The sequence below is a fragment of the Primulina huaijiensis genome, chromosome 5 (genome assembly GCF_012295235.1).
Source record: "Primulina huaijiensis isolate GDHJ02 chromosome 5, ASM1229523v2, whole genome shotgun sequence".
NCBI lineage: Eukaryota > Viridiplantae > Streptophyta > Magnoliopsida > Lamiales > Gesneriaceae > Primulina > Primulina huaijiensis.
The window spans coordinates 2,444,518-2,466,293 of record NC_133310.1 but is presented as its reverse complement, the minus strand read 5'-3'; the positions used below and the strand labels follow the sequence as shown (position 1 = coordinate 2,466,293).

Here is a 21,776-nt window from a genome sequence, read left to right as displayed (position 1 = left end):
AGAGATTTGAACATATAAGGGAAGTTATACTTCCGACCGCCCGTGATGAATGGAATATGTTAAGATTCCAAGACTTTAAAAAAGTCAGTGATTACAATTCAGCGATGTATAGAATAATCTCGCAGTTAAAATTTTGTGGACATGAGGTTACAGAATCGGAAATGCTTGAAAAAACATTTTCCACGTTTCACGCATCAAATATAACACTACAGCAACAATATAGAGTGCGTGGATTTGCGAGATATTCTGAACTCATCGCCTGTCTTCTTGTGGCGGAAAAGAACAACGAGCTATTAATGAGAAATCATCAGTCCCGACCCACTGGATCAACAGCATTTCCAGAAGTAAATGCTGTAAGTAAAAATGAATTTAAACCTGGAAACCAAAATCAAATTCAAAGACAAGGTTTTGGTCGAGGTCGAGGTCGAGGTCGAGGTCGTGGACGTGGACGTGGACGAGGAAGTGGTCGTGGTCGTGGACGCGGCCGTGGTTTTGAAAATAATCGAGATAGTTATTTCTATAACTCATCTCAAAATAACGTCCCAAACCATCCACAGAAAAGGCATCAAGAAAACATGAGTGTTAATGAAAATCACTCGAAAAGATTTGAAAGTTCTTGTTTCAGATGCGGCACTCCAGGACATTGGTCTCGTATTTGTCGAGCCCCTGAGCATCTTTGCAAACTTTATAAAGAATCGATAAAGGGGAAAGAAAAGGAGACCAACTTCACTGAGCGAAGTGACCGTTTGAGTGATTCAACTCATTTTGATGCTGCTGATTTTATGAATGATTTCTCTGGAAATGATCAATATGTTGGTGGGATAGAAATGAACAATATTGATGCTGCAGATTTTCTCAATGATTTCTCTGAAAATGAACAATATAGTGGTAGAATATAAATGTACAATAATTTATTTTTCATGTATTTATATGATAATGTTTTATTGTACAATTATGATATGTGTTATATTTAAATATGTATTGTCATTAATTTTTTTTCATTGCATATTTTTTGAAGTTCAAATATGGAAAATGCTATGAGCAAAGCTGAAGTTTGCATACCCGATAGTGGTACAACGCACACTATCCTCCGAGATAAAAGATATTTCTTGGAACTAAAACCAACAAAAACAACGGTGAATACAATATCAGGTCCTGTAGACTTGATTAAAGGATGTGGTAAAGCACAATTTTTGTTACCTAATGGTACAAAATTTTTGATCAATGATGCTTTATATTCACCACAATCGAAAAGAAATTTGTTGAGTTTTAATGATATATATTCCCATGGGTATGATACTCAAACAATGAATGAAGGGAATGAGAAATATATGTGTCTTACCACATATAAATCAGGAAAGAAATATGTGATTGAAAAACTACCAATGCTCCCTACTGGATTGCATTATACACATATACGTCCCATTGAATCAAACATGGTAATTGATAATTCTTCAATATTAACCAATTGGCATGATCGATTAGGACATCCTGGTTCAACAATGATGCGAAGAATTATAGAAAATACACATGGTCATCCATTGAAAGACCAGAAGATCTTTCAGAATAATAAGTTTCAATGTAAAGCATGTTCTCTTGGAAAACTTATTATAAGACCATCACCAGCCAAAATCCAAACTGAATCACCAATGTTTCTTGAACGTATTCAGGGTGATATTTGTGGACCAATCCATCCACCATGTGGACCATTCAGATACTTTATGGTATTGATTGATGCCTCCAGCAGATGGTCACATGTATGTTTATTGTCAACTCGAAATGTTGCATTTGCAAGATTACTTGCTCAAATAATAAAATTGAGGAATCAATTTCCCGATTATACAATCAAGAAAATTAGACTTGATAATGCTGGTGAATTTACTTCCCAGACTTTCAATGATTATTGTATGTCTATGGGAATCATTGTTGAGCATCCTGTTGCTCATGTACATACTCAAAATGGATTGGCTGAATCATTGATTAAACGTCTGCAAATGATTGCTAGACCAATGATTATGAAAACAAAGCTCCCTATTTCTATATGGGGACATGCAATTTTACATGCTGCTTCATTAATTCGCATCAGACCAAGTGCATATCATAAATACTCCCCATTGCAGCTTGCATTTGGTAAAGAACCAGACATTTCTCATCTGAGAATTTTTGGATGTATGGTGTATGTGCCTATTGCACCACCTCAACGAAAGAAAATGGGACCTCAAAGAAAGATTGGAATTTATATTGGTTATGATAGTCCATCGATCATTCGATATCTTGAACCACAGACAGGCGACGTGTTCACAGCACGTTTTGCTGATTGTCATTTTAATGAGGAAATCTTCCCAATGTTAGGGGGAGAACAGAAACATACCGAAAAAGAAATTACATGGTATGTATCATCATTGTTACATCTGGATCCAAGAACAAAACAATGTGAAAAAGATGTACAGCAAATTGTGCACTTGCAAAGAATAGCAAATCAAATACCAGATGCATTTGCAGACACAAAAGGGGTAACTAAATCATATATACATGCTGCAAATGCCCCTGCTCGAATTGAAATTCCGAAGAAACAAATTGAAGATAGTCATGATGTCATTAAACGCCTGAAGCGTGGAAGGCCAGTTGGTTCCAAGGATAAAAATCCTCGAAAAAGAAAATTCATAGAGAAACACAATGATCACAAAATAGAGAATGATGTTCCTGAAGAAACACATAATGATCACAAAATAGAGAATGATGTTCCTGAAGAAACACATGATGATGAAAATGTTTTGTCAGAACCACAAACTGACGAGAATCATGAAATCTCTATCAATTATATTAATACTGGAAAAATATGGAACCGAAAAGATATAGAAGAAATTGATGATATATTTTCTTATAATGTGGCAATCGACATCATAAATGATAATGAAGATCATGAACCAAAATCTTTTGGTGAATGTAAAAATCGGCAGGATTGGATAAAATGGAAAGATGCCATCCAGGTTGAATTGGATTCGCTAAATAAACGTAATGTTTTTGGACCTATAGTCCTTACACCTGAAGGTGTAAAACCTGTTGGATACAAATGGGTTTTTATTCGAAAGCGAAATGAGAAAAATGAAATAGTAAGATATAAAGCTCGACTTGTTGCACAAGGTTTTTCTCAAAGGCCTGGAATTGATTATGAAGAAACGTATTCTCCTGTGATGGATGCAATTACGTTTCGGTATTTGATTAGCTTGGCAGTATCTGAAAATTTAGAAATGCGTCTTATGGATGTTGTTACAGCCTACTTATATGGATCACTTGATAGTAATATATATATGAAAATCCCTGAAGGATTTAAGATGCCTGAAGCACAAAGTTCAAAACCCAGAGAATGTTATTCTGTGAAATTACTAAGATCATTATATGGGTTGAAGCAATCCGGCAGAATGTGGTATAATAGGCTAAGTGATCACTTGATGAAAAAGGGATATGTAAATAATTCAATATGCCCTTGTGTTTTCATTAAGAAAACAACATCCGGATGCGTAATTATTGCTGTATATGTTGATGATTTAAACATCATTGGAACAAATAAGGAAATTCAAGAAGTTGTGTCATACTTGAAAGAAGAATTTGAAATGAAGGATCTTGGAAAAACCAAGTATTGTCTGGGTTTACAAATTGAACAAAAAGAATGTGGAATATTTGTTCACCAGACAAATTATACAGAAAAGATCCTTAAACGTTTTAATATGGACAAATCAAATCCTTTAAGTACTCCAATGGTTGTTAGATCATTAAACATAGAAAAGGATCCATTCCGTCCATGTGAAGATGATGAAGATATTCTTGGTCCAGAAGTACCATATCTAAGTGCTATCGGTGCCCTTATGTATCTTACAAATTGTACAAGGCCTGATATATCTTTTGCCGTAAATTTATTGGCAAGATTTAGCACATATCCAACAAAGAGACATTGGAACGGAATTAAACATATATTCCGTTATCTACGAGGAACGACAGACTTGGGACTTTTGTATTCAAAAGATGCTAATCCAAGTATAATTGGTTATGCCGATGCTGGATACTTATCTGATCCACACAAAGCACGTTCTCAAACTGGATATGTATTTACTCGTGGAGGCACTGCAATTTCTTGGCGTTCACAGAAACAAACACTTGTAACAACTTCATCAAATCATGCCGAGATTATTGCACTACATGAAGCAAGCCGTGAATGTGTGTGGTTAAAATCAATGACTCAACATATCCAAATCTCATGCGGATTATCATTCGACGAGAAGCCTGTGATACTATATGAAGATAATGCTGCATGTGTTGCTCAAATGAAAGAAGGATACATAAAAAGCGACAGAACTAAACATATTCCTCCTAAGTTCTTCGCATTCACCAAGGAGCTTGAGAAGAATAAATGTATTGATGTTCGTCACATTCAATCAAGTGAAAACTCATCAGATCTCTTCACAAAGGCACTTCCTACGACAATATTCAGAAAGCACATATATAATATTGGGATGCGCAATCTACGAAATTTGTGAAGAATTGTTCGTGTCAACATGAGGGGGAGTTTACGTGACTGCACTCTTTTTCCCTTACTATGGTTTTTATCCCAATGGGTTTTTCCTAGTAAGGTTTTTAACGAGGCAGTATAAAAACACGTAATGTATACAATCATTATGATCATCATCACAAGGGGGAGTGTTGAAAAATTATTTAAAAATGTGTTAAATATTTGTGTTGAAAATGTGAATGTTGAATGTTGAAAATTAGGTGTTGAATATTGAAAATTAGTGTGTGATGATGTAGGTAATGATGTATTTTATTTTTGGATTATTTGTAAAAAATTTCTATAAATAGATCTCTCATTTGTGAAGAAAATCACAATTGAGTTGAGAGAAAAATATTATAAAGTGTGTAGTGTGATAATTTTGAGAGTTTGAGATTTTTACTTTTTTACCGTAAATTTTTACTTTCTCACAACAAAATACATTTTTTTTAAAAAAAAATATCGCCTCCCTTGATTAGTTGACCTTGATAGCACACCAGTACCAACAAACATTTGACGGTACAATTTTGTAAATTCTTAAATAAATTTACGAAAGATTCTAAAATTGATATAGTAAGAAGACTGTAAGATCAAACAATTGTCATTTTATCAAAATTTATAGTTGGTGGTAACGTTACAACAATGATATTTTAAACCATACAAACAGCTCAAACACTATGTTTCGATTGTTATATCATACAATTATTACGTCAAACAGTGACTATATAATTAACTATTCCAATGGATCCACATAGAATGAGTATCATCATAATTGAACACGATCCATTTTAAATTTTATTATTCACCACCCTCCTCTCTTGGACATTTTTGTAATATAAGGTTATTTTTGTTTGAGTTACAAGGACGTGTACTCGTGTGGGCTTCCTCGTTCATTTTTTTTTTTATTACAACTCATTCGGGGTGGGGGATCGAACCCGAGAAAATCGGCTATTCCGACAGAGAGTGAGACCACTGGACTACAAGCCCGGTCTCGCTTCCTCGCCCATTTAAGGGGACGATAATGTTACACGAAGAGTCCTCGTGTGATAATGCAGGCGGGGCCGCGCAGATTCTTTCAGTGCGTTGAAGCCTGCCTGTAACCTTATTTTTTAAATTTATTTATTTATTTTTTTAAATCTGATTTTAAACAATTAAAATTAATAATAAAAAAATTATAATTATAATTAAACAATGAGTGAGTCTCATGTGAGACCGTCTCACGGATCTTAATCTGTGAGATGGGTCAATCCTACCCATATTCACAATAAAAAGTAATACTTTTTCATGGATGATCCAAATAAGAGATCCGTCTCACAAATACGACCCGTGATACCGTCTCACACAAGTTTTTTCCTTAAACATTTGTTAAAAAAACAAATGGGATGATTTGGTTGTTGTAGATCAATAGTTATAATCATTTTATTATTTAAAAAAATCATTAAAAATTAAAATCATCTTAACCTCTTAATTATGTGTCTTTATATATTTACGTGTGTTATTTTTTAAAATTATATATGTTATTTTTTTAATTATATTTTAAAAATAATGTGTAAGCTTTTAAATTTTAATTATGTATAATTTAAAATTTTTTCAATTATATGTAATTTTATTTTATGTTTAAATACTCATATATTTAATTAAGTAAAAAATTAATATTTCAACATCAACGTTCATCTCACCATCGTATAACCATGAAATAAAATTAAAAATTATAATTGCCGACATCAGCACGTAAACAAATACGACGACATTTTAATTTGTTTCGAAACATTGGGTTATGGACAATAAGAAAGAGCTGGCAAACGAGCCAATAAAATCGGCGACTCTTTAAATAATTTTTAATCTCTCCAAATATTTTTCCTAATAATTCTATTAACGTATTTGACCAGACAATTTGATATGTAAAATTTTAAAAATTATTTAAAATTTGAATGATTCGAAAAATCGCTTGTGATTAGCTAAACTTTGATGGGTGAATTTGTAATCTCGATTTTATATTTTGTTAAATTTAGTATCAATTTGTTATTTTTTCCATAATTTTAGTTTTTTTAATGTGGTGTCGATGAGACATTGACTTAGTGCATTGTTACATCAACATTTTCACAGGAAAATGGAATAAAAAATCAAAATTTGACAGATACATTGAATTGAGATTAAAAAAAATTTACAAAATAAATAAACCAAAATCGGAAAAAAAAAAATTGTCAAAATGATGGATACAATTATTGTTCTTAATATGGACGCAGCTATTCATGACATTTTGCCATGAATGCGTGCAATTCCAGCAAATCTGTTTTTTTTTTTAAATAAAATTTCCAGCTAATTAATTTACATTTTTTTAAAAATATTTACATACCATATGAGACAACATTAGTAAATATTGGTAAGAATGTGATATAAAATTATACTATAGGCATATATATATATATATATATATATATATATATATTGCATTATTTAGTAAATTTTATCTTTAAAATAATATCATGTCGTGATAATTTTTTATATGATAATTAATTATTTAAAACTATTTGATCCATTAATTAGGTAAATCATTATACGTGATAATTTTTGAAGTAATTTTTTGGTGGATAATATTTCGGTTAATAAAATTTTAGATTAATTTAGTATATGGGTAAAATTTGTATTTTTTTAGTGGCACCAAAAGACCAATAGAGATTTTTTGCTTTATAGCACCTTCATCTTTTATCAAATAATAATAATATACATTAAAATATTTATAAATTAATAATATTGATACCATGAAATATTATTAATATAGAGAGTTATTAGCGACAAATTTAAAATTTATTATTTTAAAGAATACTTTACTAGAAAATCCAACATTATAAAATTCGTTCAGGGACGAAGTACCCTCAAATCTAAATGAATTTATATCATGAGATGAAGTAGTAGTGATTTCTTGGAAAGGACTTGACGCAAAAAGAGAGGACCAAAGCAGGACCCGTCCACGGTTGGTCTCAAGAAGTCAAGAGGATATCAGAAGGAAGCCAGCCCGAGTAAACAACCTCGGGCATGCAACAATCCAAGAAGCATATCAGACCACTATGGACTCATAAAAGTCTGAGCTTATATTCTTGCTCGGATAAGACAGTGTTGAATGATACTGTTTGGGTAAAAAAAGGTTTCTGGCTAGGCAAGGAAGCCGTTGACATCTGGAACACTTGTAGCACTTTGGAGTCTTCCTTGGCAAGGCAATGTAGAGTACTTGAGAAGATTAAGTTAAGTGATCGTAGGCTCTATCCACGGATAATCGAGGGGTCTGTTACGATCCACGTTTCCAGTCAAGGCCACACGAGCTCATCCTACCCGGTCAAAGGTATTCACAATGCAGGTCAGGTCACTTGAGAGTTCATCCTACCCGGTCAAGAATACTCACAGTACATGTCAGGCCAGGCCACCTGAGCTCATTCTTACTCGGTCAAGAGTACTCACAGTGCAAGTCAAGCCACCCGAGCTCATCCTATCAGGTCAAGTGTACTCACAGTACAAGGCATACCAAGGCATCTGAGCTCATCCTACCCAGTCAAGAGTACCCATAATGCAGGTTAGGCCACCCGAGCTCATCCTACCAGATCAAGAGAACTCACAGTACAGGCCATGCCAAAACACCTGAGTTCATCGTACCCGATCAAGAATGCTCATATTGCAGGCCAGGCCACCCCCCATCAAGTCAAAAATCTTCACAGAAAAAGTATACATATTTGTCAGGTAGATTCTTCACCCAGCTCACTCAATCGACCCAAACATAATCATTGACTTCGTGTGTGGGAAATTAGATCTACAAAAACTCGACTGAGAGGGATTCTTTCGGAAGAGAGACAACAGACTCAGGGGTCCCCTAGGTTAATCCGCTCCTTGGTGACCCTCAAACAACCATCACTATCGCTCTGGAAGAACTGGCACAATGGATAGATGCTCTTGTCAAGAGGCAATGATAGACATGTTACCTCTTCACCAAAAGCATCCACATAGGAGGAAGAGATGGAGATAGTTATGTGGTAGCCCAAGAAAACAACCCAAATATCCCGAGAAGCATGACACCCAGGTATGATTTCATTTCAATAAATATTATATTTAGTCATTGCATTCAACATTTGATTATCAATTAAAATCCATTTTATTGTTTTTAATATGAGTGAAAATTATTTATCTAAGTCCGGAAGGTATGAGGTTCCGACACCTTATTCAAGCTCGGAAGAATGAGGTCCCAACACCATATGCAAGCCACGAAAAATGAGACTCCAACACCTTATCTAAACCCAGGAGGTAAGAGGGTTCGACACCTTATTCTAAGCATGGGAAGTATAAAGTCCCAACATCTTATTCATGTTCGGGAGACATGAGAGCCCGTTACTTTTTAACACTTAGAAAATTTTATACCCGACTATCTAGCGAAAATTCAAGAAAGAAAGAATTGGACTAAAAATGAATATTTTCATCAATAGCTGGACAAGTATAGTAGAGGGACCGAGGCCAAGAGTCAATGGCCTTGTTCAAATTGGAGAAGTCTTCTATGTTCGCAGGGAGAATGTTGTCCTCTTCAAATTGCTCATTTTAATTTGTAGGAGCCGATCTGAAAGCAAAAATTAATCATATTCTCGACGGAGTCTAAACATAACTAATCGAGACAACGAGAATGACTATAGTCCGACTATTTATGGAAGGAGTGGTGATGTCCTGTAAAGAGTCCAAGTCATCCATGGACTCAGAGCAGTAAGGAGGACCAAAGCAGGACAAGTCTAGAGTTGGCCCAGGAAGCCAAGAATAGACCGGGTGGAAGCCAGTTCGAGTAAAGAAACAGTAACATGTTTAAAAAATTCCGGACATGCAGCAACTTAAGAATCATATCAGGCCACTATGTATTCATACAAACCCGAGCTCATATTCTTAGCAGGGCAAGACATGGTTGAATGAAACCGCCCGAGTGGGAAATGTGTCTAGCCAAGCAGGGAAGCCCTTGGCATCCCAGACACTTGCAATACCTTAGAGCAACTCCAACCCTTGCTCCACAATGGAGTTGCTCCATTGTGGATCAAGGTTTTTCACTCCAATCCAGCACCAAAAATGGTGCTGGACTGGAGTTGTCCTAAAACCCACTCTAGATGTGGCGCAGTACAAAGTGCTGCGCCACATCTCTTTTATTTTTTTTTTAAATTTTTTTATTTGTTTTTAAATAATTATAAATATTTAATATTTTATTATATATTAATTATATAATTAATATTTTTATTTTTAAAATTTTTAAAATAATTTCCTCTTGAAACTTAAATATTAATTTAAATTTTTTTAAAATTAAATAGATATTAAATTAATTTAATAAACAACCAAATTATATTACTAGTACATTAAAATGATACATTTTACAACATAATACGAAATAATTTTAAAAACAACAACAAACAAACAACAAAATTACGATACAAACAATAAAATTTATTAAATGATATTTAGTAATCTGGTAAACCAGATCCTGATCCTCCAATATCGCCAAAATAAGATCCAAAGTTGTCTCGATTTTCAGCTTGAAGTCTCTTTTGCAAAATCTTTTCTTGTTGAGTTCTAGTGTATTCACGCAAATTTGGATCAATGATTTTGCTCAAATCTTTGTATAAAATTCTATCCTCCATTTTTCTTTCCTCTTGTTGAAGTCTCATCCTTTGAAGGTCATAATTTTGTTGTCTTTCAACGGTTCCTTGTTTCAAAACATCCAACAGTTCGCGATGTTGTTCTTCCATTGTACGCTGAATTTGAGAAATATCTTCATCTCTTTTCTTCTTCAATTTGGCTTTTTTCACTCCAATTGGTCTTTGAAAACTGTCATCAATATTGTCATCATTTAAATGTATTGCAAATGCAGAGAAGCTAGGTGAACCTGATTGTGGCGATTCTTCAGCTGGAGTATCAGACTGTGAAGTATCCAGATTAGTAGCACGTAGTTTAGATTTTTTGGTTATCGAAATTTTATCTCCTGAAAGTTTTTCACAATCCTTCACAATATCCCACACATGATCAAATGAAAATGGTTTGTTATCTTTACTGTCTTGTATATACAGTACTTTTGCGAGGTTCATCTACATAAAAACCATTAAAAATTAGTTAAGAAATTTGAATGTGAATGACTCATAACTTTTTTAAAAAAAATAACTTACGATATCTTGTTTAGATGCACCACTAGGCTTGAGGTTTTCAATTTGTCGAATGCATCCTCTCATAAGGGCAACAGAAGTGAGGATGTTTCCCATGCACTTCTCAACTGATCTTTGAGGTCGTGGATGTAAATCACTTCTTCTTTCTTTGTTGTATTTCTCAGCAACCCGAGACCAGAATTGAGTTCTCGATTGACTTATACCTATAATGGGATCCTGTGAAACATCAAGATAAATATGACACAAAAACTTATCTTCATCAACGGTGTAGTTCTTTCTTGAACTTTCTTCCATCTATCTTTCGCTAATATGCTTATAGGTGTATTGATATGTTTTGAATATAGATGTTACTATTTATAGTATTTCGGATTATCTTTAGAAAATATGCAAAAGAAATGATAGTAATTTGATTAGATTTCGATGGATATCAGGCTCTGAAATCTCATCTGTGTGCCATCCGTCGGATGAGATTACCAAAATCTAATCCTACGGATGGTACAAGGATGAGATCACCAAAAGCAAATGCCTGACATTTTAAAAGTTATTTATTTGGTAGAATTCTTTTATCAAACACCAAATTCTATTACTATATACCTTTCTTTATTCATTAATAACTAGTGGACAAACTCAAATTGCAGTTCTGCCTTCCTCGTGACCGTTGAGTCACATGGTAAGAGATATATGCCATTGGATGAGATTCCTTATCTAATGAAATCTAATTCTATGGATGGAAAGATTTCGAGATAGGAAATCTCATCCATATTATCGTAATAAATTCTATATAAACTCTAATTCGTGGTATACATTTTTCAAACAATTTATATTAAAAAAAATGAATTCTTCATCAGGCTCATCGTCATTATCCGATAATGAAGATAAAATAACTAATTATTTGATCATCGATAAAGCCATTGATGAGATTCAAGGAGCAATCATTAGCCATATTCATGCACGCAATACGATACTACACACCTACATCAATCAACAAGTTAACGAAGGTCCGAGAAGAGGATCCATTCCAGGTCACATTGTAATTCACCGCGATAGAGAAATAGCCGATCAGAATTTGTTCAACGACTATTTTGCTGAAAATCCCAGATTTCATGAAGGTATTTTTCGACGACGATTTCGGATGTCTCGTCATCTATTCCTTCACATTGTGGATGGTGTCAAGAATCATGATAGCTACTTCATACAACGCAGTGATGGCTTGGGACGACTAGGGTTATCAACTAATCAGAAAGCAACAGCTGCAATTCGAATGTTAGCATATGCCATGGCCGCGGATGCGACCGATGAATACATCAAAATAGGAGAGTCAACTGCAATTGAATGCTTGCAACGGTTTTGTCGAGCAGTGGTGGAAGTTTTTGGAGCCCAGTACTTACGAGCTCTAACAGCCAACGATGTTGCTCGACTCTTGAATATTGGTAAACAACGAGGCTTTCCAGGAATGTTGGGCAGGCGGGAGTGTATGCAGTGGAAGTGGAAGAACTGTCCTACTGCTTGGGCTGGGCAATATTCAGGTCGAAGTGGGTCTCCAACAATTATTTTAGAAGCAGTGGCCGATTATGATCTTTGGATATGGCACGCATATTTTGGTATGCCTGGATCAAATAATGATATCAATGTTTTAGAGGCATCCAATATATTTTCAAATTTGGCTCAAGGCATTGCTCCTCCTGCCAATTATACTATATATGGCAAAGAATATAATACTGGCTATTACCTAGCAGATGGTATCTACCCAAAGTTGTCAACTATTGTGCAAACTATCAGTAACCCACTTGGACCGAAAAAAAGATATTTCGCTATGAAACAAGAGTCGTGTAGGAAAGATGTGGAGCGAGCATTTGGTGTTCTTCAATCTCGATTTGCAATCGTGGCAAATCCAGCACGTTCGTGGCGTAAAAACAATTTGCATGATATAATGACAGCTTGCATTATCATGCACAACATGATTATTGAAGATGAACGTGACCTCAGTGCACCAATTGAAGATGCAAGGGAAGCACCGCTTGCCGATGTGGAGATGGTGGTCAATGACGAAAGTACAAGATTCGAAGAATTTCTCTCTCGGTATAAGAAAATAAAAAACAGAGATGCTCACTATGAACTACGAAATGCGTTAATTGAGCACTTATGGGAAGAATATAGTAATTCTAATATTTAATATTCTGCTTGTATCGTATTTATTTCTTAAAATAAATATTTGTATCATTAAATAATTATTTTATTTATATAAAATAATTAATCGATTTTCTAATAAATAATGAAATAATATAATTATATTTATTATGTATAATTGTGTAATGGAATTATAAATAGTTATAATTGAAATAAAATTAATATTATAAGAATATTCTGAGAATATTCTTTTTTAGTGTAGAATGTAGTGTAGATAGGATGGAGATGAATTTAGTGTTACACTATTGTAGTGCAGAATATAGTGCAGAATGTAGTGCAGTAGGTTGGAGATGGTCTTAGAGTCTTCCTTGGCCAAGAAGGAGGGGTACCCGAGAATATTAAGCTAAGTGATTGTGGACCCTGTCCACGATAATCGATGGGTCTGTTCTTCTCTATGTTTCCAGGCCAGGCCACCCGAGCTCATCTTACCCGATCAAAAGTACTCACAGTGCAGACCAAGCCACCTGAGCTCATCTTACCCGGTCAAGAGTACTCCCAATACAAGCCAGACCAGGCCACTCGAGCTCATCCTACACGATCAAGAGTACTCACAGTGCAGGCCAGGCCACCCCAGTTCATCTTACCCTGTCAAGAGTACTCACAGTACGGGACAGGTCAGTCCACCCGAGCTCATTATTCTCGGTCAAGAGTACTCACAGCGCAGAAAAGGCAACCCAAGCTCATCCTATCTGATCAAGAGTACTAATAGTACATGCCAAGCAAGGTTAGACCACCCGAGCTCATCCTACCCGATCAAGAGTACTCACAGTATAGGTCAAGCCATCTGGGCTCATCCTGTCAGGTAAAAAATATTCACACAAAAAGTATACATCTTTGTCTGGTAGATTGCCCAGTCAATTCACCTAATGGACTCGGGCATCATCAAATAGCCTCAATGAATTCAAATGGAGCAACTATATATGAAAGACCGCATTAATGGACTTGAGAGTCGAAACAATGATTAACGATCTCTGTAACCAAAACAAAATGGACGTCAATCGCTTATTAGATCATATGGGTAGGGGTGTGTAATCGGTCTATTCGAAATAACCGATATTTTTTAAAAAAGGCAAATTTTAACATACAAAAAAAGAAAACAATGGAGATCTTATAAATAACAAGGAACATTGAACAAAAAATACTAATAATTAATAGAAATATTGAAGATAAAATTGTTGGATGAATGAACTTCTTTCTAATATATGAAAAATTGGGTTTTCTTCTAATGTATTTTTAATGTCCACATACAACTTAAATTAATATATATACTTATTCGGTTTAACCGAATTTTTCAAATTAAAACCGAAACCGAACCGAATTAACCGATTTTCTAAAATTTCAAAAACGAACTTCTGAATTAACCGAACCGAATTTCCGAATTAATTCGATTCGGTCGGTTAATTCGATTTAATCGAAATTTTGCACACCCCTACATATGGGTGAACGAGACGCATGTTTAGAGTTTCAAATCTTACAAGAAATTGTGGCCAGTGTAATTGAAAATCCTATTGAGGATGATTGAGACAGTACTTCTGGAACCAATCATGCGAAATGAAGCACTTATATATATAACATCTCTTCACGGTTTTTGTTGGATTTCTTGTTGCTGTTTGATAGCGCAACACCAGAGCATTTGGATGCGATGAGAAATTTAGAAATGAAATCCAACTAAATTTAAATTTCAAAAGAAACCAATCTGTAATAAAATCATTATTTTACTAAATTGTCCTAATTATGCTTGTAATTTTAGAGAATTTTTAATGTATGATTAGTGAGATCATAAATTTATATAAGTTCCTTCCGAAAAATTATTCTCATTAATTTATCGAAATTATGAATTTAGTAAATCGTCCAAGTTGGAACTGAGGAAAAAATATTATTTTAGAAAACTATTAATTTATTGAGTATTATTTATATGGAAGAGTCTAAGATAGCTAACTTTGTTGTCATTTAAATAATAAAAATATAACTTATTAATTTTTAAATTCTATGAATTTAACCAGGTCATTGATATTCTTCGTATTCTTTTATTTTGTGGGTCAAATCTTTCGACATTTATATATTTTAAATGAGTAATGTTACAAGTATAAAAAAAATTGTACCACAATTTGTGTACTATAAAAATTCAATACAAAAAAGTTATTTATCAAATCTCATGTTACATTGAATCTAAAATAGCACGATATAATATCAAAATCTCACGATATAATAATAAAATATTACGATATAATTATTGTAAATATCATTGTACAATATATTGATACTACATTTAGCAATATTAATTTTAAATATGATATTATTTTTTTTATTGTATGTATATATATGTTCAACCCAAAGAACTTGGGATTCATGGGAGAATCTCAAACCTTATATCACGGAATGTTACACTGATCAATTAAGATTCTCTCTATCAAAGCATGTGATTGCCAAGATACAGTTGTCACACATCCTTGAATTTTTATATATAAAATTATGTATGTATATAACTTTGTAAGTCACATGTATTCCATTTTAATTAAAATTAATAAAATGACTTCAAAGAATGAAATCATTTGTAAAAATATTTTTATTAGATAAATTTTGGAATTATATTTCCGTCCTATGTATTTGGATCTTGGTAATTTTGATCATCTATATTATCAATTTTAGTCATATATATTTCATTTTTTGAATTTTTTGTCATTTATTTTACAATTTTAGAACTTTTTTTTTTAGAAATTAAGCTCCACACAGAAAAACAATAAATTCGGAGGGGAGAAAGCAAATATAACTTGTTAAAACAAAATTTAATAATATAGAAGACCAGAAATTGCAAACCGACGCATTTTAGTAATCAAACTTGTAATTTTCCCCACTAATTTTGTATGGTATAATTGGCCCTTAATTCTTATTATTTAGTAAATAAATATTGTATCTAATTGAAATTATTAAACGTAACCAAGATTTCGATATAAAGGTTGAGTAGGTTTCTTGTGAGACGGTCTCGCGAATCTTTATCTTTGAGACGAGTCAACTCTACCGATATTCACAATATAAAGTAATACTCTTATCTTAAAAAGTAATATTTTTTTATGAATGACCCAAAATAAAATATCTGTATCACAAAATACGATCGTGAGATCGTCTAACATAAGTTTTTGTCATTTATAAGTATATGATTACATGTACCGCTTAATTTCGAATCTTTTTAAATATTCATTCGTGTGAACAGCGTAGCAAGCAAATATATTCCCTGTGATGTTAGATTTCTCAATTTACATCGATCGTATATATATAATTTATGCGTAAAATAAAAGATCTAATAATTATCATTTACTTAAAACATGAAATCATATATATATATGGAATTCCCGTTTTATAAAATAGTAATATAATCATTCTTTCCTTAATCTATTTTCCTTCTATAATATAAAATCAACGTATTCAAGATTACTAGCAGTTGAATATTCTCTCCGAATTTCATTTTCCCTTCCCAGAAAAGATTTCCATTCATGCTGTTCATTAACTCTGATATATAAATCCTTGAATTTTCAGTATATATATAGATATACTAGCCTATCAAGATCTGTAATCATGGCGGCAAATGCTAGCGTTGTACCGTCGGCGTACCAGGCCTACACATCTGCGGCGGTGCCTGACTGGCTTAACAAAGGAGACAACGCATGGCAGATGACCTCGGCCACCCTTGTCGGCCTGCAGAGCATCCCCGGTCTGGTGATTCTATACGGCAGCATAGTGAAGAAGAAATGGGCCGTCAACTCCGCGTTCATGGCGCTCTACGCCTTCGCCGCCGTCGTCATCTGCTGGGTGGTGTGGGCGTACAAAATGTCCTTTGGGGAGAAGCTCCTCCCATTCTGGGGGAAGGCCGGCCCTGCCCTCGGCCAGAAATTCCTTATCAACCAGGCGGCGCTTCCCGCCACCGTCCATTACCACAAAGACGGCACGGTGGAGACGGCCATGGCCACGCCCTACTACCCAATGGCTTCGATGGTGTGGTTCCAGTGCGTGTTCGCGGCTATCACGGTGATCCTACTGGCGGGGTCGTTGCTGGGGAGGATGAACATAAAGGCGTGGATGATGTTCGTGCCGCTGTGGCTGACGTTCTCGTACACGGTTGGGGCTTTCAGTTTGTGGGGCGGCGGCTTTCTGTTCCATTGGGGGGTGATTGATTACTCCGGCGGGTATGTGATCCATCTCTCGTCGGGGATCGCCGGAATCACCGCTGCATACTGGGTTAGTGCTGTATTGTTCTCTATACTTTTTTCTTCCATTTTGTTCTCTCCTGCGACGACCAAAGACTTTAATAAAATTCCAAGAGCCATAATTAAATCATTTTAAATTTAATTCACTAGTCAAATAATTTCTTAAGTTATCACCTTTTTAATTTTTGGAAAATAATTTTTCTCCATTAAATTGTTTTATTTCCGGTTTTGATCTAAAATTTTTTTCAGAATTTGCTTCTCAGAATTTTTTATTTTTTTATTATTTTAATCTAATTGTTGACGTTACATCAACAAATCAACAATTTCTGATTCCAAATCAAATTTTTCGATAATTTCATACTACCATAAGAGATTATATTTGAGGTTCACAGAAAAATCAACGGAACTTCATATGTATTTTGATAAATGTTCACTCTTGGGTATATATAGTAAAAAATAAAATAAAATTTAATATATCAAATCAAAATTTTAAATATGAGTGGATCAAAAGAAAAATAAGAAAATTTAATTAACAAAAAAAAGTATTTTCCTCATTTTTTGTAAAATAACATTCGAATATCTATTACAAATAAAAATTAAATAAATTTGAACTTTAAAAGTTTATATATATATATATTTAAAAAAATATGTTTTTAATTTATTTTAATACTTTTAAGGACGGGAATGGGAAAATTAAATGCCTGAGAAGGGTAATAGGAAGTGGAAGACTCATTCAAGGAAATAGGCATCCCCAATGAATGCTTGTAGGCCCGTAGAGTTTGGAAGAGTCTTGAAAAACAACAAATATTAATCAATTAAATTAATGGTGCAAAGTCTCATGCATGCTTCCCATCCACTTTCCACATTATTTGTTTACTTTTTTAATAATTAATATTAAATTTACAATATCAATCATATTTTAAAAAATTATACTTTTTATTTATCATTTATAATTAAAATAGTTTAAAGAATAATATAATTTGAAATGGATATTTTTCAAGAAATTGAGATCGATGTTATTCTTTTAGTGATACGTATTTACCTAGAATCTCAAAGAATTCGTGTGAATTCTCTATCTCGATAAAAACAGAGTCGTTCGACGGATTCTTTTTTCAAATTTACAATAAAATATAATAATTTTGACATAAAAATTAATATTTTTTATTGATGACCTACAAATAGTGTTTCAAGTCGTCACAATTCTACAATTTTAATTAGTTTAATTTTTTTTATCTTTTGCCAAAGTCTACATATGACTGGAAATTGACTAGGGATGACAATGGGTAGGGTATGGGTCCGGATTTCATATATTCATCCCCATACTCATTTATTATATTCATCCCCATACCCATCGGGTATTGAATTTCATCCTCATCCCCATACCCATCGTATTATCGGATACTCATACCCTACTCAAATACCCAATTTTCATATACAATTGAATTTTTTCAAATTTAAATTGTTTCAATAAAATTATGAATATTTAAAAAATTATTGAAATGAACAATAAGAAAAATTATTCACGCTATATANATTTAATCGGATCTAAAAATCCCTCCATACCCTCTTCTATTCGGGTCGGGTATCGGACCCTCCAACGGGTTCGGAGGAAATTGCCTTCCCTAAAATTGACATACTTTATTATTTAATTAATCATATTAAAAATGGTGAATACTTTACGTTTTAGCGACTTAGAAATTAATTAAAAATATACTTTTTTTTTATAATGAACATAAAATTGGCATGAAATGGACTAAGAATTAATATATATTTTTATTGAATTCAGGTTGGTCCGAGGACGAAGGCGGACCGGGAGAGATTCCCGCCGAACAACGTGTTGCTGATGCTTGCGGGGGCGGGGCTGCTGTGGATGGGCTGGGCGGGGTTCAACGGCGGTGACCCTTACAGCGCCAACATCGACTCTTCCATGGCGGTGCTCAACACCAACATCTGCGCTGCCACCAGCCTCCTCGTGTGGACTTGGCTCGACGTTATCTTCTTCGACAAACCTTCTGTTATTGGCGCCGTCCAAGGGATGATCACTGGCCTGGTTTGCATCACTCCCGGCGCAGGTAATTTTATCATAATTCTCTTTGTCAAATCTGATAAAATTCAGTCCACACACCAATCATCATCATTTAAAAATGGCTATACAACTAGTTTTAGACTCTATTACTGCCCCCCTAAATATTTCTCATGATTTAATAATAATTTGTGAAAAATCAAAGTTAATTAGCATATCAAACAAAATTTTCAAAGCTTTGAAAACCAAAATTCGAAATGAAAAAGTTAGCAGACAAAAAAATGTTATTTTCTAGTAGTTTAAATACGACTAGCTCGTTTTGTTTTATTTACTATATTTGACATGACACTGATGTGGTATTGATATGACATCGACGTGTACATAGTTATATTAACCTTCTAAATAAAAAAGATTATTAAATTTTTAGGATATTAAAAACTACATAATTTTATAATATTAATAACAAAAATCTAAATAAATAAACGTATATAATCAAAAATATGTTTTTTCTTTTTAAAATTATATTCACAATTAAATAATAATAATAATATATTTATATTACAACAAAACAAACTACATCACATATCCCTCGAAGTCGCCTGACGATGGAGACCACAAATTGTTCCAAACTTCCAACCCGAATGCATCATGTGAAATTAAGTCGATATTTAACGTATGAGACATCTCTACATTCCATGGAAAATCTTTAGAATTCTCCTTGCAAATAAATCTTAATTGTATATTTATTTGCAAACTAAAAGTTGTATTATGTACAATAAAGTGATACTTATATAATGATAATTACATAAATAACCGGTGCGCTTGGATTAATGAAGAGTTTAAAACCGTGAATTCAAACCCATTTGATTGTTTGAATCAATTTATATTATGTTAATTCTAAATCTATCTATTTGATTTATGAATGTGCATTAATAATTATGATGAATTCGAAACGTTTAATTTAAAATCTATTTTTAAAATCTCTTCGTTTAAATCAAATTTTTATATCCAATCGGAACCTAAAATAACATTAATTTGTAAAAATAAAAACATGAAAGTGAAAAATGTATTTCCATTATATGTCAATTGTTATTGTGGATATCAAAACTCACATTATGATTAATTGGCCTTATTGCCAATTAAAATCCGGTTCACCAGGTCTGGTTCAAGGATGGGCAGCAATAATTATGGGAATCCTCTCCGGAAGCGTGCCGTGGTTTACCATGATGATCATCCACAAGAAGTGGTGGCTCCTCCAGGCAATCGACGACACCCTCGGCGTCTTCCACACGCACGCGGTGGCCGGATATCTCGGCGGCATACTCACTGGTCTGTTCGCCGAGCCGATCCTCTGCTCGCTCTTCCTGCCCGTCACGAACTCAAGAGGCGGTGTCTACGGCGGTGTTGGCGGAGTGCAGCTCCTCAAACAGATCGTGGGCGGCGGCTTCATCATCGGATGGAACATAGTTGTCACTTCCATTATTTGTGTTGTGATCGGTTTCGTGACGCCACTGCGCATGCCGGAGGAGCAGTTGTTGATCGGAGACGACGCGGTGCATGGGGAGGAGGCGTATGCATTGTGGGGAGACGGGGAGAAGTATGATTCTACTCGGCATGGTGGCACGTCGGATGATCAGACGCTGCAGCAGAAGTCGTCCATTGGTTCTACGCAGGTGGTTTGAGGCGGAAGATGCATGGTTCTGCAAAGCTAAATTGTGTATGAATTTTAGGAAGTGAGATTTGAATTTTTTATTTAGTTGCTCAACTCGTAATTGATTATACTGTTTACATGAGATATCTTTGAATGTAAAAATGTTTGAAAAGATTTTTTTGAAACAACTTTTGGAAGTTTTTGTGATTTTATTATGACAAAAACTTGTGTGAGACGGTCTCACGGTCGTAATTTGTGATACATATCTCTTTTTTGGGTCATCCATTAAAAAGCAGTACTTTTTACACTAAGAATATTATTTTTTATTGTGAATATCGGTAGGGTTGACCCGTCTCGCAAATAAAGATTCGTGAGGCTGTCTCACCAGAGACATATTATTTTATTATTTAAAAATATATTTTGGTTTTATTTTGAAATATTCTTTATAATAAACTCTTAAAATATACAAAGGGTACTTTTTTCCCCTTTTCTTGTGTATTGTAGGTGCTGGAAGGGATCGCTGAGGTTGGTGAATTAACAATAAACTTTTTTTTATATACAATGAGATTACATGTTACTTTTTAATTATAAAGTTATCTCTACTGTATTTTTAAAAAAAAAATTTCAATTATAGTGTGTTTGAGATAGTTTCGTAATTTCAAATATAATATGTAACATAACGTATTAACGTACAACTCTTATTGTATATATAACACAACTCGAGAATTAAAGTGTAATTCAATGAGGTTTTGAACAGGTTGCTTAGCTTTTTTTTTTTATAAAAATGTTTTTTAATAAAACGAAATTGCTAAATTAATAAGAAGGGTGTATTCATTCTAAAGATTTATGACTGTTTAAATGATAGATTTAGGTGGATTCGAAAGATTTTTATTGATTTGTGTACAATTCCATGAAAATTTGAAAAGTTCTTTTTATAAACTCTTGTAAATTTATTTTACCAGATTTTTATAGTCAAAATTTTCAGAGAACTCCGTACATT

General features: G+C 33.7%; 3 protein-coding genes across 3 annotated transcripts; 2 read left to right on the top strand and 1 right to left on the bottom strand.

Annotated features, from left to right (window-relative positions):
* Positions 1-10,014: 10,014 nt before the first annotated feature.
* Positions 10,015-11,007, bottom strand: LOC140977440 (uncharacterized). Its single transcript, XM_073442188.1, has 2 exons — positions 10,717-11,007; positions 10,015-10,638 (listed from the first exon to the last, which is right to left on the bottom strand). The coding sequence occupies exons 1-2, from the start codon at positions 11,005-11,007 to the stop codon at positions 10,015-10,017; spliced, it is 915 nt and encodes a 304-aa protein (XP_073298289.1).
* On the top strand, positions 10,829-12,886 carry LOC140977439 (uncharacterized). The gene has a single exon (XM_073442187.1). The coding sequence runs from the start codon at positions 11,441-11,443 to the stop codon at positions 12,884-12,886; it is 1,446 nt and encodes a 481-aa protein (XP_073298288.1). The 5' UTR covers positions 10,829-11,440.
* Positions 12,887-16,289: 3,403 nt separating this feature from the next.
* LOC140976293 (ammonium transporter 3 member 2-like) lies at positions 16,290-20,984 on the top strand. Its single transcript, XM_073440339.1, has 3 exons — positions 16,290-17,133; positions 18,889-19,174; positions 20,284-20,984. Exons 1-3 carry the CDS (start codon positions 16,474-16,476, stop codon positions 20,805-20,807), a joined length of 1,470 nt encoding a protein of 489 aa, XP_073296440.1. The 5' UTR covers positions 16,290-16,473; the 3' UTR covers positions 20,808-20,984.
* The last annotated feature ends 792 nt before the right edge of the window (positions 20,985-21,776 follow it).

What these genes read in the sequence shown, in the direction of transcription:
- LOC140977440 (XM_073442188.1), bottom strand. Translation starts at nt 11,007, where the DNA reads ATGGAAGAAAGTTCAAGAAAGAACTACACCGTTGATGAAGATAAGTTT. An exon ending in GTGCATCTAAACAAGATATC is followed by an intron (nt 10,639 to 10,716) that starts GTAAGTTATTTT and finishes GTTTTTATGTAG; the next exon opens with ATGAACCTCGCAAAAGTACT.
- LOC140976293 (XM_073440339.1), top strand. Translation starts at nt 16,474, where the DNA reads ATGGCGGCAAATGCTAGCGTTGTACCGTCGGCGTACCAGGCCTACACA. An exon ending in GAATCACCGCTGCATACTGG is followed by an intron (nt 17,134 to 18,888) that starts GTTAGTGCTGTA and finishes TATTGAATTCAG; the next exon opens with GTTGGTCCGAGGACGAAGGC. An exon ending in TTGCATCACTCCCGGCGCAG is followed by an intron (nt 19,175 to 20,283) that starts GTAATTTTATCA and finishes CCGGTTCACCAG; the next exon opens with GTCTGGTTCAAGGATGGGCA.
- LOC140977439 (XM_073442187.1), top strand. Translation starts at nt 11,441, where the DNA reads ATGGAAAGATTTCGAGATAGGAAATCTCATCCATATTATCGTAATAAA.